General features: G+C 42.4%; 1 protein-coding gene across 4 annotated transcripts in view; it reads left to right on the top strand.

Annotated features, from left to right (window-relative positions):
• Nucleotides 1-14600, top strand: part of XPO4 (exportin 4) — a gene marked incomplete at its 5' end in the record, with an annotated part of 109680 nt that overhangs the window by 40438 nt on the left and 54642 nt on the right. For all 4 annotated transcript variants that reach the window (XM_079721806.1, XM_079721807.1, XM_079721808.1 and 1 more), the window contains one exon: nt 13450-13555. In XM_079721806.1, the coding sequence (XP_079577932.1) occupies nt 13450-13555 (106 nt within the window). The remainder of the gene's footprint in view (nt 1-13449; nt 13556-14600) is intronic.

A 14600-nucleotide genomic window follows, 5' to 3' on the forward strand; every position in this document is an offset into this window, starting at 1 on the left:
TCTCTTGGTTAAGGTGGTGTGTGCCAGGTTTTTCCAGTGTAAAGTTGCTGTTTCTTTTTGTAATTAATAAATGGTTTGTGGTGGTGTACTTTATATAAATATCCTGTTCCTCCTAAAATTTCAACCATTAGTTCTAGCATCCCTTGGTACTCCTGGCCTGAAACAGTTAGTATGGTCGTTGCACATTGGTGATTTTTCTCATCCCATCATCTCCTTTTGTGCTTATTTGCAGCTTTCTGCCATAAAGAAGAGGTTTCCTTTCTTCATTGGTTTATTCATTTATATCAGTATTGACTCAGGGATTCTTCTTCTTCAGAATGGATTGTAATCTGTTGCTGTCATTGTGTATTTTGCTGCCCAAATTGTGCCAGGTCTGGCCCTTGTCAGCTGACTTCTGTGTCCTTTTGGTTTGTCCCACTGTTCTGAGTTTTAACTGAAACAACCTGGGTTTAAAGTTTTAGGAATGAGTGACTTATTTTAGATGTTCTATGAAGAGTTCACTCTAACTATTTAAAAGTTTTCTTTTAAATGTTAAGAAATTTAAACACTGAGCTCCCTTAAAGAAAATATCTGCAGGGACCCACTTTGTCTGTGCTTGTGCTCAGGTAGTGTCTGTTGCAGTGATAATTGGCTATTTTCTAGAACAGCTTTATTGAGATGTATTTCACATACCAAACCATCTGCCCATTTAAAGGATACAATTCAGTGGTTCTTTGTGTGATCATAGACTTGTACAGCACGACTGTCATTAACATTAGAACATTTTCATCACCCCCAAAAAGAAGCCCTTGTATCTGTTAGTGGTCATTCCCTGTTTCCCCCAAATTCACCAGCCCATGACACTTACTCTTCTTTCTGTCTCTATGCTGGACATTTCATGTAAATCGAGTCATATCATATATGGTCTTTTGTGACTGGCTTTCATTTAGCCTGATGTTTTCAAGATTCATTCATATTGTAGCATGCATCAGCACTTCATTCCTTTTTATTGCCACATAATATTCTGTTGTAAGGATATACCATATTTTTATTTATTCATTGATTAGTTGATTGACAGTTGGATTGTTTCAACTTTTTGGCTATTATGAATAATGCTGCTATGAACATTCGTGTGTAGTACAAGTTTTTGTGTGGACTTAATATTTTCATTCCTCTTGGGTATACCTAGGAGTGGAATTGCTGGATCATAAGGAAACTCATTGTTTAACCTTTTGAGGAACTGCCAAGCTGTTTTCCAAGGTGGCTGTACCATTTTACAGTCCCAGTAGCATTATATGAGGGTTCCAATTTCTCCACATCCTGTTCAACACTTGTTATCTGGTTTTTGTTTATAACTGTCTTATTTCGTATGGAGTGGTATCTCATTGTGATTTTGATTTGCATTACCCTCATGGTTAATGTATCAAACATCTTTTTTGTGGTTATGGGCCATTTGTGTATCTTCTTTGAAGAAATGTTTATTCATATCCTTTGTCCATTTTTAAATTGGGTTGTCTCTTTAAAATTGAGTTGTAACAATTTTTTTTCTTTTTTTTCTTTTTTTTTTTTTTTGCGGTACGCGGGCCTCTCACTGTTGTGGCCTCTCCCGTTGCGGAGCACAGGCTCCGGACACACATGCTCAGCGGCCATGGCTCACGGGCCCAGCCGCTCTGTGGCATGTGGGATCTTCCTGGACCGGGGCACGAACCCGTGTCCCCTGCATCGGCAGGCGGACTCTCAACCACTGCGCCACCAGGGAAGCCCGAGTTGTAATAATTTTTTATATCTTCGGATAAAAGTCCCTTAGCAGATAAATGATTTTCAGATATGTCCTCCCTTTCTGTGAGTTGTATTTTTACCTTTTTTTAAACATTTATTTATTTAGTTAGTTATTTAGTTATTTATTCATTCATTCATTCATTTATTCATTTATGGATGGCTGCATTGGGTCTTCGTTGAGATGTGCAGGCTTCTCATTGCAGTGGCTTCTCTTGTTGTGGAGCATGGGCTCCAGGTGCCGGGCTTCAGTAGTTGCGGCACGCCGGCTCAGTAGTTGTGGCTCACGGGCTCTAGAGCGCAGGCTTAGCAGCTGTGGCACACGGAATTAGTTGCTCTGCGGCATGTGGGATCTTCCCAGAACAGGGCTCGAACCCGTGTCACCTTCATTGGCAGGCAGATTCTTAACCACTGCGCCACCAGGGAAGTCCCTATTTTTACTTTTTTATGGTGAACTTCGAAGCGCAGAAGGTTTTAATTTTTATGATATTTAATTTATGTCTTTTTTTCTCTTGTCCTGTCTCAGAAACCATTGCCTGATCCAAGGCCATGAAGGCTTATGCCAGTGTTTTTTTCTAAGACTGACTTCTTACATATAGCCTCTTATATTGAGGTCTTTGATCCATTTGAGTTAATTTCTGTATATCATGAGAAATAATGATGCAACTTGATTCTGTTGCATGTGGATATCCAGTTATCCTAGCAGATCACTGACTGTTGATGAGAAGGAGGAAGAGTCTGGTGGAGCAGGAAGCACTGGAGAGAGTGGTGGTGGGTGGTGACTGACTGCAACTTCGTTGCCCTAACATCATTTGTGGGTTATTCGTCTTTTTAAGATTTATGAGTTGTGGGACTTCCCTGGTGGTTTAGTGGTTAAGACTTTGCCTTCCAGTGTAGGGGATGCGGGTTTGATCCCTGGTAGGGCAGCTAAGGTCCCACGTGCCTTGCAGCAAAAAAAACCAAAACATAAAACAGAAGCAGGGCCTCCCTGGTGGCGCAGTGGTTGAGAGTCCGCCTGCCGATGCAGGGGATACGGGTTCGTGCCCCGGTCTGGGGGGATCCCATATGCCGCGGAGCGGCTGGGCCCGTGAGCCATGGCCGCTGGGCCTGCGCATCCGGAGCCTGTGCTCCGCAACGGGAGAGACCACAACAGTGAGAGGCCCGCGTACCGCAAAAAAAAAAAAAAAAAAAAAAAAACAGAAGCAATGTTGTAACAAATTCAGTAAAGACTTTAAAAATGGTCCACATCAGGGGCTTCCCTGGTGGCACAGTGGTTAAGAATTCACCTGCCAGTGCAGGGGACACGGGTTCGAGCCCTGGTCCCAGAAGATCCCACATGCTGCAAAGCTACTAAGCCTGTGGCCCACAACTACTGAAGCCTGCGCTCTAGAGCCCGTGAACCACAACAGCTGAGCCTGCATGCCTAGAGCCCGTGCTCTGCAGCAAGAGAAGCCACCACAATGAGAAGCCCGTGCACTGCAACGAAGAGTAGCCCCCGCTTGCCGCAACTAGAGAAAGCCCGTGCGCAGCAGCAAGGACCCAATGCAGCCAAAAATAAATAAATAAATAAAAATGGTCCACATGAAATAAAATCTTAAAAAAAAAGGTTTATGAGTTGTAAGAGTTCTTTGTGAACTCTGAATATCTAACACAAATTCTTTAGCGGATGTATGATTTTCACATATTTTCTCCCATTTGGTGGGTTGCCTTTTTACTTTCTTGATGATGTCCTTTGAAACATAGACATTTTTAATTTTGTTGATGTCCGATTTATCTATTTTTCCTTTTGTTGCTTTTGATATATTTAAGGTGGCTTTGCATAATCCAAGGTCACGAAGATTTTTTAAAATAGACTTTTATTTTTTAGAGCAGTTTTCGGTCCATAGCACTCTTGAGCGGGAGGTACAGAAAGTTCCCGTGTACCCTCTCCCCAGCATGTGCATGGTCTTCCCGTCATCAGCACCCTACCAGAGGGGGGCTTTTTTTTTAATAATGGAAGATCCTGTATTGACACATCATTGTCCCCAAAGTCTGTAGTTTATATTAGGGGTCACTCTTGGTGTTCTGTAGGTTTGGACAAATGTACAATGACATGTATCCACATTACAGTCTCACATAGAGTAGTTTCACTGCCCTGCAAGTCCTTTGTGATCCACCTGTTCACCCCTTCCTCTTCCCGTACGCTAGGGACCTGCTGATCTGTTCACTGTCTCCACAGTTGTGCCTTTTCCAGAACGCCATATGGTTGGGATCATACAGTGTGTAGCCTTTTCAGATGGGCTTTCCCTGAGTCACATGCAGTTAAGGTTCCTCCACGCTCCTCCATGGCTGATAGCTGATTTCTTTATGTCGCTGATGAATATTGGACTCAGCCATTCTACCAATGAAGGACAGCTTGGTTGCTTCCAAGTTTTGGCAGTTATGAATAAACATGTGTGTGCAGGTTTTTGTGTGGATATAAAATTTCAGCTCCTTTTGGTAAATTCCAAGGAGTGCAATTGCTGGATTGTTTGGTGGGGGGTATGTTTGGTAAGAAGCTGCTAAACTGTCTTCCGAGGTGGCTGCGCCGTCTGCGTTCCCACCGGCAGTGAGCGCGCGCTCCTGCTGCTCCACACCCTCAGCAGCGTTCGGTGCTGTCGGTGTTCCGGATTCTGGCCCTTCTCATAGGGGTGGAGTGGTATCTCATTGTTTTACTTTGCATTTCCCTGAAGACATGTGATGTTGAACATCTTTTCACGTGCTTATTTGACACCTGTATGTCTTCTTTGGTGAGGTGTCTGTTAAGGACCTGGCTCCATGTTTAACCAGATGGTTTGTTTTCTTATTGTTAAGTTTTAAGAGTTCTTTTTATATGTTGGATAATAGTCTTTTATCAGAGATGTCTTTTGTAAATATTTCCTCCCAGTCTGTGGCTTATTGTCTTAGTCTCTTGACAGTGTCTTTCACAGAGCAGAGGTGTTTAATTTTAGTGAGGTCCAGCTTATCAATTCTTTCTTTCATGGATCATGCCTTGTTATTTTGCTAAAAAGTCATTGCCAAACCCAAGGTCATCTAGATTTTCTCCTATGTTATATTTTAGGAATTTTACAAGTTTTTGGTTTTGTTTTTGTTTTTTTGACCACACTGTGTGTCATGTGGGATCTTAGTTCCCCGACCAGGGGTCAAACCCGCACCCCCTGCATTGGAAGCATGGAGTCGTAACCACTGGACTGCCAGGGAATTCCCTTACAGTTACACATTTTACATTTAGCTCTATGATCCAGTTTGAGTTGATTTTTGTGAAAGGCGTAAGGTCTATCCGTATCTTGATTCTTTTTTTTTTTTTTGTATGTGGATGTGCAGTAGTTAAGTACCATTTGTTGAAGAATTTTTGTTGCTCCATTGCAGTTTACTCCTTTGTTAAAGATCATTTGACTTCATGTATGTAGGTCTATTTCTGGTTTCTGTATTCTGTGCCATTGATCTATTTATTCTTTCTCCAATACCATACTGTCTTGGTTATTGTAGATTTGTAGTAAGTTGAGTTGTGTCAGTTCTCTGACTTTGTTCTTGTCCTTAAGGTCACAAAGATTTAGTCCTATATTTTCTTCTGAGACTTTTATGTAGGTCTGTCATACGGTAGGTCTATGTCTGTTTTATGTTTTGTGGAGATATAAGGTATAACAGGATCCTGTTGTTCCTGCATCATTTGTTGAAAAAGGTTTTTTTTTTTCCAGTCGAATTGTTTTGGCCCCCTTGTATAAAATCACCTGGCTGTAAATGTGACAGTATTTCAAGATTATTTAGTCTTCTCTCTGTCTCTTTCATATCCATTTGAAGTTTAGGATCAGTTTATCAATTTCTGCAAAAAAGGCAGCTGGGATTTTGATAGGGATTATGTTGAATCTGTAGATGAGTTTGAGGAGAACTGACATGTTAACAAATGGCAAAATATTAAGTTTTCCAATGCATGAACATGGGATGTCTTTCCATTTTTTTAGATCTTTAGTTTCTTTCAACACTGTTTCATAGTTTTCAGAGTAGAAGTTTGAACTTCTTCTGTTAAATTTATTCTGAGTATTTTATTTTTTGATTCAATTATAAATGGAGTTGATTTTACAATTATTTTTGTGTTCATAGCAGTGTATAGAAAAACAAATTTTTGTATATTGATCTTGTACCATGTAACTTTGCTGAACTTGTTTATTAGTTCAAATAGTATTTTTTTGGATTTTCTGTGTATATGTCTTCTGCAAACCTTTTTTTGGGGGTGGGGGCAGTGCCATGCAGCATGTGGGATCTTAGTTCCCCCACCAGGGATGGAACCTGTGCTCCATGCATTGGGAGCGTGGGGTCTTAACCACTGGACTGCCAGGGAAGTCCCTGCAAACCATTATTTTTCTTAAAGGATTATTACATGTAGGGTTTTTGTTTTGTTTTGTTTTGTTTTTGCGGTGTGCGGGCCTCTCACTGCTGTGGCCTCTCCCGTTGCGGAGCACAGGCTCCGGACGCGCAGGCTCAGCGGCCATGGCTCACAGGCCCAGCCGCTCCACGGCATGTGGGATCTTCCTGGACCGGGGCACGAACCCATGTCCCCTGCATCGGCAGGTAGATTCTCAACCACTGCGCCACCAGGGAAGCCCTACATGTAGGTTTTATACATGTAGAAGGTGATTTAGGAAAGCATCCTCCACTCCAGGCCTGGTGAAAAGTCTGTAGCTCCTGGGCTTTGGCAGGTGTTAAAATCATCTCCTGGCCCAGTGAGCTAATTGCTCTGGCCATTCTGCCCTGGTCTTACTGTCTTGAAAGATCTGAGATGAAATCCACCTGCTTTTCATTCTGTTTTAGATTATTATTGTCTAAAGAAAGTACCCTAGTCCTAGGATCCTCTGTTATACCACCACCCCATTTACAAATGGGCGCTAGGATTCTGGATGATCTGGTCTCTACCTTTCTCTCCGAGCTCTCTTTGTCCTCTTTCTGTTGGTGCTGCCCCCACAGGCCAAGCTTCCTTCTGCCCTGGCATCTTTGCAGGTGGACTTTTCTCTTGTCTCCTAGTTGCGCCTCCGTCATTCACTCCAGACCAGGTCAGGTTTCTTTTGATGTGGCTTTTTTTTTTTTAATTTACATTTTTGGCTGCATTGGGTCTTTGTTGCTGCGTGTGGGCTTTCTGTAGTTGCGGCGAGCAGGGGCTACTCTTGGTTGTGGTGCACAGGCTTCTCATTGCGGTGGCTTCTCTTGTTGTGGAGCACGGGCTGTAGGCGCGTGGGCTTCAGTAGTTGTGGGTCGTGGGCCCAGTAGTTGTAGCTCGCAGACTCTAGAGTGTAGGCTCAGTAGTTGTGGCTCACGGGCTCTAGAGCACAGGGCTCAGTAGTTGTGGCTCGCGGGCTCTAGAGCACAGACTCAGTAGTTGTGGTGCAGGGACCCAGTTGCTCCACGGCATGTGGGATCTTCCTGGACCAGGGCTCGAACCCGTGTCCCCTGCATTGGCAGGCAGATTTTTAACCATTGCGCCACCAGGGAAGCCCCTGCTGCGGCTCCTGATATGCATGTTATACACACTTCTCTCCCATTTGGCCCACTTCTCTCCCATTTGGCCCACTTCTCAATTGTAATTTTCCTTTTGTTAGCTTGCTGGAACAGTACCTGTTTACTGCTTGTCTGGAAGCTCAGGAAAGCAGAGGCCGTGTTTTGTCCACTGTGTTGTCCCCACTGTGCAGTATCTAACATGTAGTAACAGATGCCTGACAAATATGTATGTTTTAGTTATTGAGGCAAGGTGATTCAGAAGTAGTGTCTCAGTTCTTGGATGTTTGTTTATGCTGCTCATATTGTTTAGCCATTAGCTCACCTAGCGTCCATAAATGCTTAGGGGTTTTGGCAATGCTAATCATAAATGACAATATCATTTTGTAATAAGAATGCTTGGCAGGTATGTTTGGTATGTTGGCTTCAGTAATAATTCTTTTTTTAGTTTGGTTACACTGCCTTTTATTGGTATTCTATTTTTGTGTATCTGATTTGGTTTTGGTAAAAATTTTTTCAACTCAAGCTCTTGGGGAAAGCCAACTAGATCATAAAATAGTAACGGCACACAGAAGCTTTCACCTAAATTAGGATTTCCAGTAAAGCCGACGTTACTATTTGGAGGCAAGGCTTTGGAAAACATTCAGGTGAGGTCAGTTCTCCTTTATTTCAAAGGACTTTGGTTACTTGGACTAAGTGCTGTGTGAGACCGGGCTCAGTGGTTCCGTGCTGTGCCAGAAATAGCAGTTTTTGTTGTTAGAAAAATGAGTAGTGACAGAGATTAAATATATAAGAAGAAAAGCTGGGCTTCCCCTTGCTTCTGAAATTTTGTTTTACTAATGAGGTGGGATAAAAAGAATATGGGAAGATGGGGAAATTAAAGTATTCCTTTTGTAAAATGTCCATTGTTGCTACAGAATCTTCCTGTATTGTGAAGTTCTTATAAGAATAGGCAGTGGAGATTTTCAGACTGTCCGTGTTTGCCTGAGGGTAATTTGTAGCTGTTGTGTGCCTCGTTTGTTGTGTTACTGTTGGGCACCACCACAAGATGATCCCCATACAGAAGGTGTTCATAGATGGACTGGACCTCATTTGCATGTGGAAGGCCCGGTGTGTTTCAGAGGTGACCTCCCCCCTTCTGTTAAGAGCATGCACTTACAGGTCACACTGTGTGGTTGAGACAGAAGACTTTGTGGGTTTATCCAGTGGCAGTCGTGGCCGCTGCGGCTGAGCTCTGTCCTCCTGGCTCCTCGGGTGTGTGTGGCGCTGGCCGGCGTGTCCAGGGCAGGGCAGGTGCTGCGTGTCTGTGCCTCTGGTTTCTCAGGAGCGGGTGAGCTTCCCCAGCAGAGAGCTTTAGAGCTCGGTAGGATGGCCGTGGGAGAAGGGCCAGGAGACAGAGAGTTAATTCTTCAGTGTGTGTGTGCGCGCGCGCGAGGTTGAGTTGACTTCCAGCTGTGACTGATATCCAGGGGACTGAGAGCTACAGAGCTCAGAAGACAGGCTGGGTTTTCAGACTTCAGAATTGCAGCCTTTCTCGCAGACGGGCTTGTACGGTGTCCAGTGACAGGAGAGTCTTTGTATGGTAGCTCCTGGTTCTCGAAGTTGGTGAAAACATGGGAAGGTGAAGTGACGTTGATGCGATGACAGATTTTTAAAAAGACATAGGATTATTAAAGGCTGAAAGCAACTCTCTGTGACTGTCATGTGGGTTGAATTTTATTTGATCCCCAAATGAATGATTCTGATACAAAATATAAATTACCTGAGTTTAGTATTTATTTTAGAAAAACATGTAAAGCCATAGCCCCAGAAAATTCTTGGTTTAAAATCTGATTTGAATTTTGGTAAATGATTGCTATTTAATGGTATCAATCTGGTGTGCCTCATATGTCTCCTAAAATCTGACAAGCATATAATAAATGATCAATTAGTAAATAATCACTTCATTGTCAGACTTCTCTTTTATTGGTAATATATTTGGATAAAAAATAAAGCAATATAATGTTGATAGTTTGACATGGATGTTAAAGTAGTTCTGTAAACTGAAACTTTTGCAACTTTTAAATAGGAACCTGCTGTTTTATTAAAACTGTTAGAGACTATTGCTTTGTATAACAATTTTTTGGGAAAAGTTATTTTTGGATATCAGGAAAAGAGAAACATGATTAACATTTGTATATGATAGTCTAGGCTTGGAGAGAATTATAGGTTATTAAACGAGAACTTGAAAAAAGTAAAGATTTTTGAGGAGAGAAGGAATAAAGGAAGATGCAAAACTAAGGAAGAAGGAGGAAATGCTGCTTTATTTACATTTTAAATTGTTTTAAACAATGTCGTCTTAAGAGGAGCAGTGCTAGGATTTTAGTGATGGTCTCCTTGCTGTTTCTAGAGTATTCTACATTAAGAATTATCTGGGGAGAAGTGGTGTTTCGGGGGTCACTTATACATAGATACAGAAATAATTGGTAATACCAAATTAAAAGTTGAATTGAATGTGCAGAAACGGTCCAGATCTGCATGTGAAAGTCTGTTCACACTGTGATAAGCTTCTAACTAGCTTTTTAATTGAAAAGTAGTGCATGCGCCTTCTTAATAACAGTATTTCAGGCAACACAGAAGGGCCCTTATTCCCTCCTCTTTACAGACAGCGCCTTCAGCAGATTCACAGTCCAGTGTGCTGACTACAACGTGTATTTCTTGTTCGAATAGCACTGTTCTTAAAAATTTGTTCCATTCATTACTGTACTGTTCTTTTTGCTGTTTTTTTGTTAAGTTTGTATTAAAATGCTTTTGAAGATAATTACATGTTCTTTTCGTAGCGAGAGAGAGAGATTATTTATAACTAAGTCATACGGTTGTGTCTCACTGTACACACTGGAGCATGTGTTCATTCTTATTATGAACAACTGGTACCGGGTGGCAGTGCTAGGCTGGCTGGTAAAAGGGAAGGTGGGTTAGTCTGCAGTGCTGTAGGGTAACTCTTCAAAGAACAGTTAGTGTGGCCTCTTTGCCAGGAGCGCTACCAGTGAGCTTTCTTAATAGGAGGCAAATGTCATGCCAGAGGTAAAGATCGTTTCCAGGTTTGGAGTTAAAAACAAAACTCACATGGAACTTTAAAATAATTATTGGAGAAAAGTATTTTATGATTGTGTCAGATATTAAAGTCTCAGGTCTCCTTGTGCTGTGGGCAACATGTAAGGAATGACAATTCTAAAACCATGCTGGTTGTTGGCTTTTTAAGAACGTTTGGCCATACAGACTGGGCACTGGGAACAGTGTGTTTAAAACCGACCAAGATCAAGAGAAGCTAACATCAGGATTAAAAAAAATAAATAAAAGATTTGAGGATTATTTTGCACCTGATGTTTAGGTGAGCAATTGCATTTAATTCCATCTCATAGCTGGAAAAAAGGCTTCTCTCAAACTTACATCCTTCTGTTTCCTCTTAATATAGGTAACTGATATCTACAAGTATGTATGGAGTGTCCGCATTTTGTAATTGAATGAAAGATAGGAAAGAGATCTTGGTCTAGGTCTCCTTTCCTTTTGTAATATTTATTAATCTTTGACGTTAATCAACTCTCACTTGCTAAAGGACCTGGACGACCCCCTCGTTGTTTTGTAACTGGCAGGCTTGGTCAGTTTCAGGACTCTTCACTCACTTGAAATGAGCTTTTCCACATTTCCAAGACTAGCAAAGTCCATAAACACTACTCTTTGCTTCCGCCCCCAGCACCCCTCCTCTGTGTTGGGCCTCTGAGGGGCCTCCGCTGCTCTTCACCTGAGGGCTGTGTGCATTTGCTCTGCCCAGGTGGCTGTGTGAACGAGACCCAGGACAGGTGGCCTGACCACTTTATGACGGTTCAGTGACTCGGTCTCACATCCCACCTAAGGTAAAAGTAAAATCACGACACCGATAGTGAGCAGATAAAGTATTAAGACATTCTGTTATTTTCCTCATGGAAAGTGTTTAGTGGTTATACACATATTTTGTTTGTTAGATTTGGGTGTCTGACAGATAAACAGTTTCTTACCATTTTAATGTCAGATTGCGACTCCTTAAAAAATGTAACTAGATTGTCATAATTTGTGCATCTTTGTTCAACGTAGAACTCAATGTAAGTATTTAATAAATACTTTCCATTACTGAACAATTTATATACCAAAAAATTGCCTTTTAATTGAAAAAATAGGACATTGAAAGTTAAGGGAATTAACCTGGAAAAGAAGTGGAATATTTTTTATGAAGTACAAAAACTTTATTGCCTTACTCTCAGGTGCTTTATTTCATGTGCTTGAGCCTCCTTGTTTTATGCCCCAACTTTTACTGTGGAAAATTCCAAAGGTGCACAAAAATAGAATACCCAGCTTCACCAGCTGTAAGTTTTATTTCCTCTCTGCTCTCCCACCCCCACATTATTGTGAAGCACATCCCAGACATCAGATAATTTCACCCACCACCATTTCAGTTTGTTTCTCTAAAGGATAATCAAGCCCCCGTTTTTAGACAACACATGGAAAGACCTAGTGTTTAGCTGTTGTGTTCTCTTCTGGGTGAGAGCCCATTACTAACAGTCTCACACCAGCTAGGTGCCTCGTGAGAAGATGAAGTCGTTCTAGAAGCTACGGACACAGCAGTGGCTCCGGGTCAGGAGGCCCCACGCTGCTGCTGTTGCAGAGTCCGGCCGCTCCTTCCTTTTGGCCCCAGTTCTCCCTGCCCTCCACAAGGGGGCAGACAGAGGAAGAGAAAAGTGAGATTTAAACGAACCTGGTTTGAGTTTCACTTTTCTTCAGCAGTTACGTGCAGTCACGGAACGTTTCTGGAGTGATTGTTTAGAAACAAGCAATGGCTTCTGTTCTGAAAGAACTCTCGGTGCCCCTTCTTGCTCTTCAGACACAAAATAATATTAGATACTTTAAAAGAGGGTTAAACAAAAATCTTAAAAAAAATTTCCAGAGCATTGCCTTTAATTTTCTGTTAATGATTTGGGCTTTAATGAACATGTAGAGTTTGAACTTATATCTAATGTTTGCAAACCATAGTTTGGATAACTTGCTGAAATTTCTCATTGGGTGATGAGAATGGTCTCTAGCTCAGGGGTCCCCAACCTTTTTGGCACCGGGGACCGGTTTCATGGAAGACGGTTTTTCCACGGGCGGGGCGGGGGGCGTGTTTCAGACGGTGATGCGAGCGATGGCGGGGTGGGGGGTGGGGAGATGATGGGGGGGTGGGGGTGGGGGGGTGGGGGGTGTTGGGGAGCCGCAGATGAAGCTTCACTTGCTCGCCCGCCGTGTGGCCCGTTTCCTAACAGGCCGCGGGGCCGATGCTGGTCCTCGGCCTGGGGGTTGGGGACCCCTGGTCTAGCTGATGTATTTCTGTTGGGCATTTGATGAGCGTGGAAGGGGCGTAACGCCGTCTGTGCCCAGACGGCTTTCTCCTTTCCTGAAACCTCAGTTACCGTGTCTGTGTCCCTGACTGAGTTGTGTTCACAAACGCCTGCAGGTGTATTGTATGGTTACTCTCTGTGTGGTACAGACGGTGTTCTGTTTGAAGCAGCTCGACGGTGAACACCTGAACATCATAAGCATTGCTTTTTAGCCTGGGATAGAGTTTTATGTAAAGTGATCATTGTCTTTGTGTGGAGTCGGATACTCTGATGTTTGGAAGTTCTTCTTCTTCAGTAGGATGTATATTTGCTCTTCCTGTTCTTTTTTGTTTCCCAGTAAGTGTATTTCTTTTGGGAAAATGCTATTTTTCCAAGCAGACTGTATGAGGCTCACATTTTGTATAAGTGGTTTTAGCTGCTGTAAGATGTTGGGGGACATGATGGGATCAACATGTAGAAATTGGTTCTTTTCTTGCGTGTGTTTTGGCATCTGTTTTGTGTTAGTGTTTCTCCTCCTGTAGCCACCGCTCAGATCACCTGCGCTCAGACGTTATGTACCCCTGCAGCGTGACATATAATTATGATGAAACTGTTAGCTACATTCCTCTAGCATTCTTTTTTCCAGCACTTAATGCCTTTTATTCCTTAGCTTCAGGCATGAATTATGTAGCATATGTGAAGAGGCTTAAACTGTTTCCATTACATTCTTTCTGGATGGCTCCGTTATATTTAGGATATACTTACATTTTAGACAAAGTCGGAATGTTATTGTGGTTGACCTTGACCCCAGCTAACTGGGCAGACATTATATAGCCATGTTTGAGTCCTCGCAAAATGTGCTTCTGAAGCCCACGGAGTCCTGGCGGGAGGCCCTTCTGGACAGCAGGGTCATGGAGCTTTTCTTTACCGTAAGTCCTACCCTCCCTCGCCACAGGGAAGCCACAGAAAAGTGCCACGGGAAGAATGCGTGCTTTTGTATTTTTTTTAGGTAAATCAAGACAGATTGCTTTTCTCCTCCAAAGCCTTCTCTCCTGATCAGTATATTTTCTTAAACAAAGATTATATAGAAATGTTTTTGCTGGTTTATTAAAATGTTATATAATTATGAAGGGTTTAATGTCGTAGAGCTCAAGCTTTTTGGTCTCAGGACCTCTTTACACTCTTAAAAATCACCGAGGACCCCGAAGGGCTTTTGTTATGTGGGTCATAGCTATTAGTGTTTACCATGTTAAAAATTCAAACTGAGAACTTTAAAAAATAATTTGTTAATTCACTTAAAAATAGCAATACCAAACCACTACATATTAACATAAATAACATTTCAGTGAACAAATAGCTATGTTTTTTAAAACAAGCAGACAAAAAGTTTAGTGAGAAGAGTGGCATTGTTGACCTTTTTGCAGACCTCTCCAGTGTCTGGCGTCACAGAAGAGCCAGGCCCTCTCACCTGCTGCTGCGCTCGCTCAGCTGCAGTGTTACAGTCACGTAGAGCATGGGTGTGTGACGGTAGGAGTGGAAAAGGCAAACACTGCCTTAGTGGTGTTATGAGAGTAGTTTTGACCTTACAGACAACCTGACAGGGTGTCAGGAACCTTTGGGAATCCCTGGGCCACACTTTGAGAAGTGCTATTCTAGAGCAGTACACTTTTTGCGTACTGATTAGCAGCCATGGGTTAGTTAGTGTTACTGAATCACAGTTTCTTTCAGGTGTAACTTTCAGTGGTCCTGTTTATTGTTTACTAAATATCAAGAAGTTAGGAATGTGCTCCCATGTTTGCCCAAGAGGGCCCCCAATGTAATAGTCAAAAGCTGGAGAAAATATGGAAAATACGTGTGTGTGTGTGTGTGTGTGTATGTGTGTGTGTGTGTGTGTGTGTGTGTGTGTTTTGGATACAGGTTTGCAGATGTAGGGCAAGCATACAAGTTTGTTAGGTATAATGACTGGGGCAAAAG

Source organism: Hyperoodon ampullatus (genome assembly GCF_949752795.1).
Source record: "Hyperoodon ampullatus genome assembly, chromosome: 16".
NCBI classification, from domain to species: Eukaryota; Metazoa; Chordata; class Mammalia; order Artiodactyla; family Ziphiidae; genus Hyperoodon; species Hyperoodon ampullatus.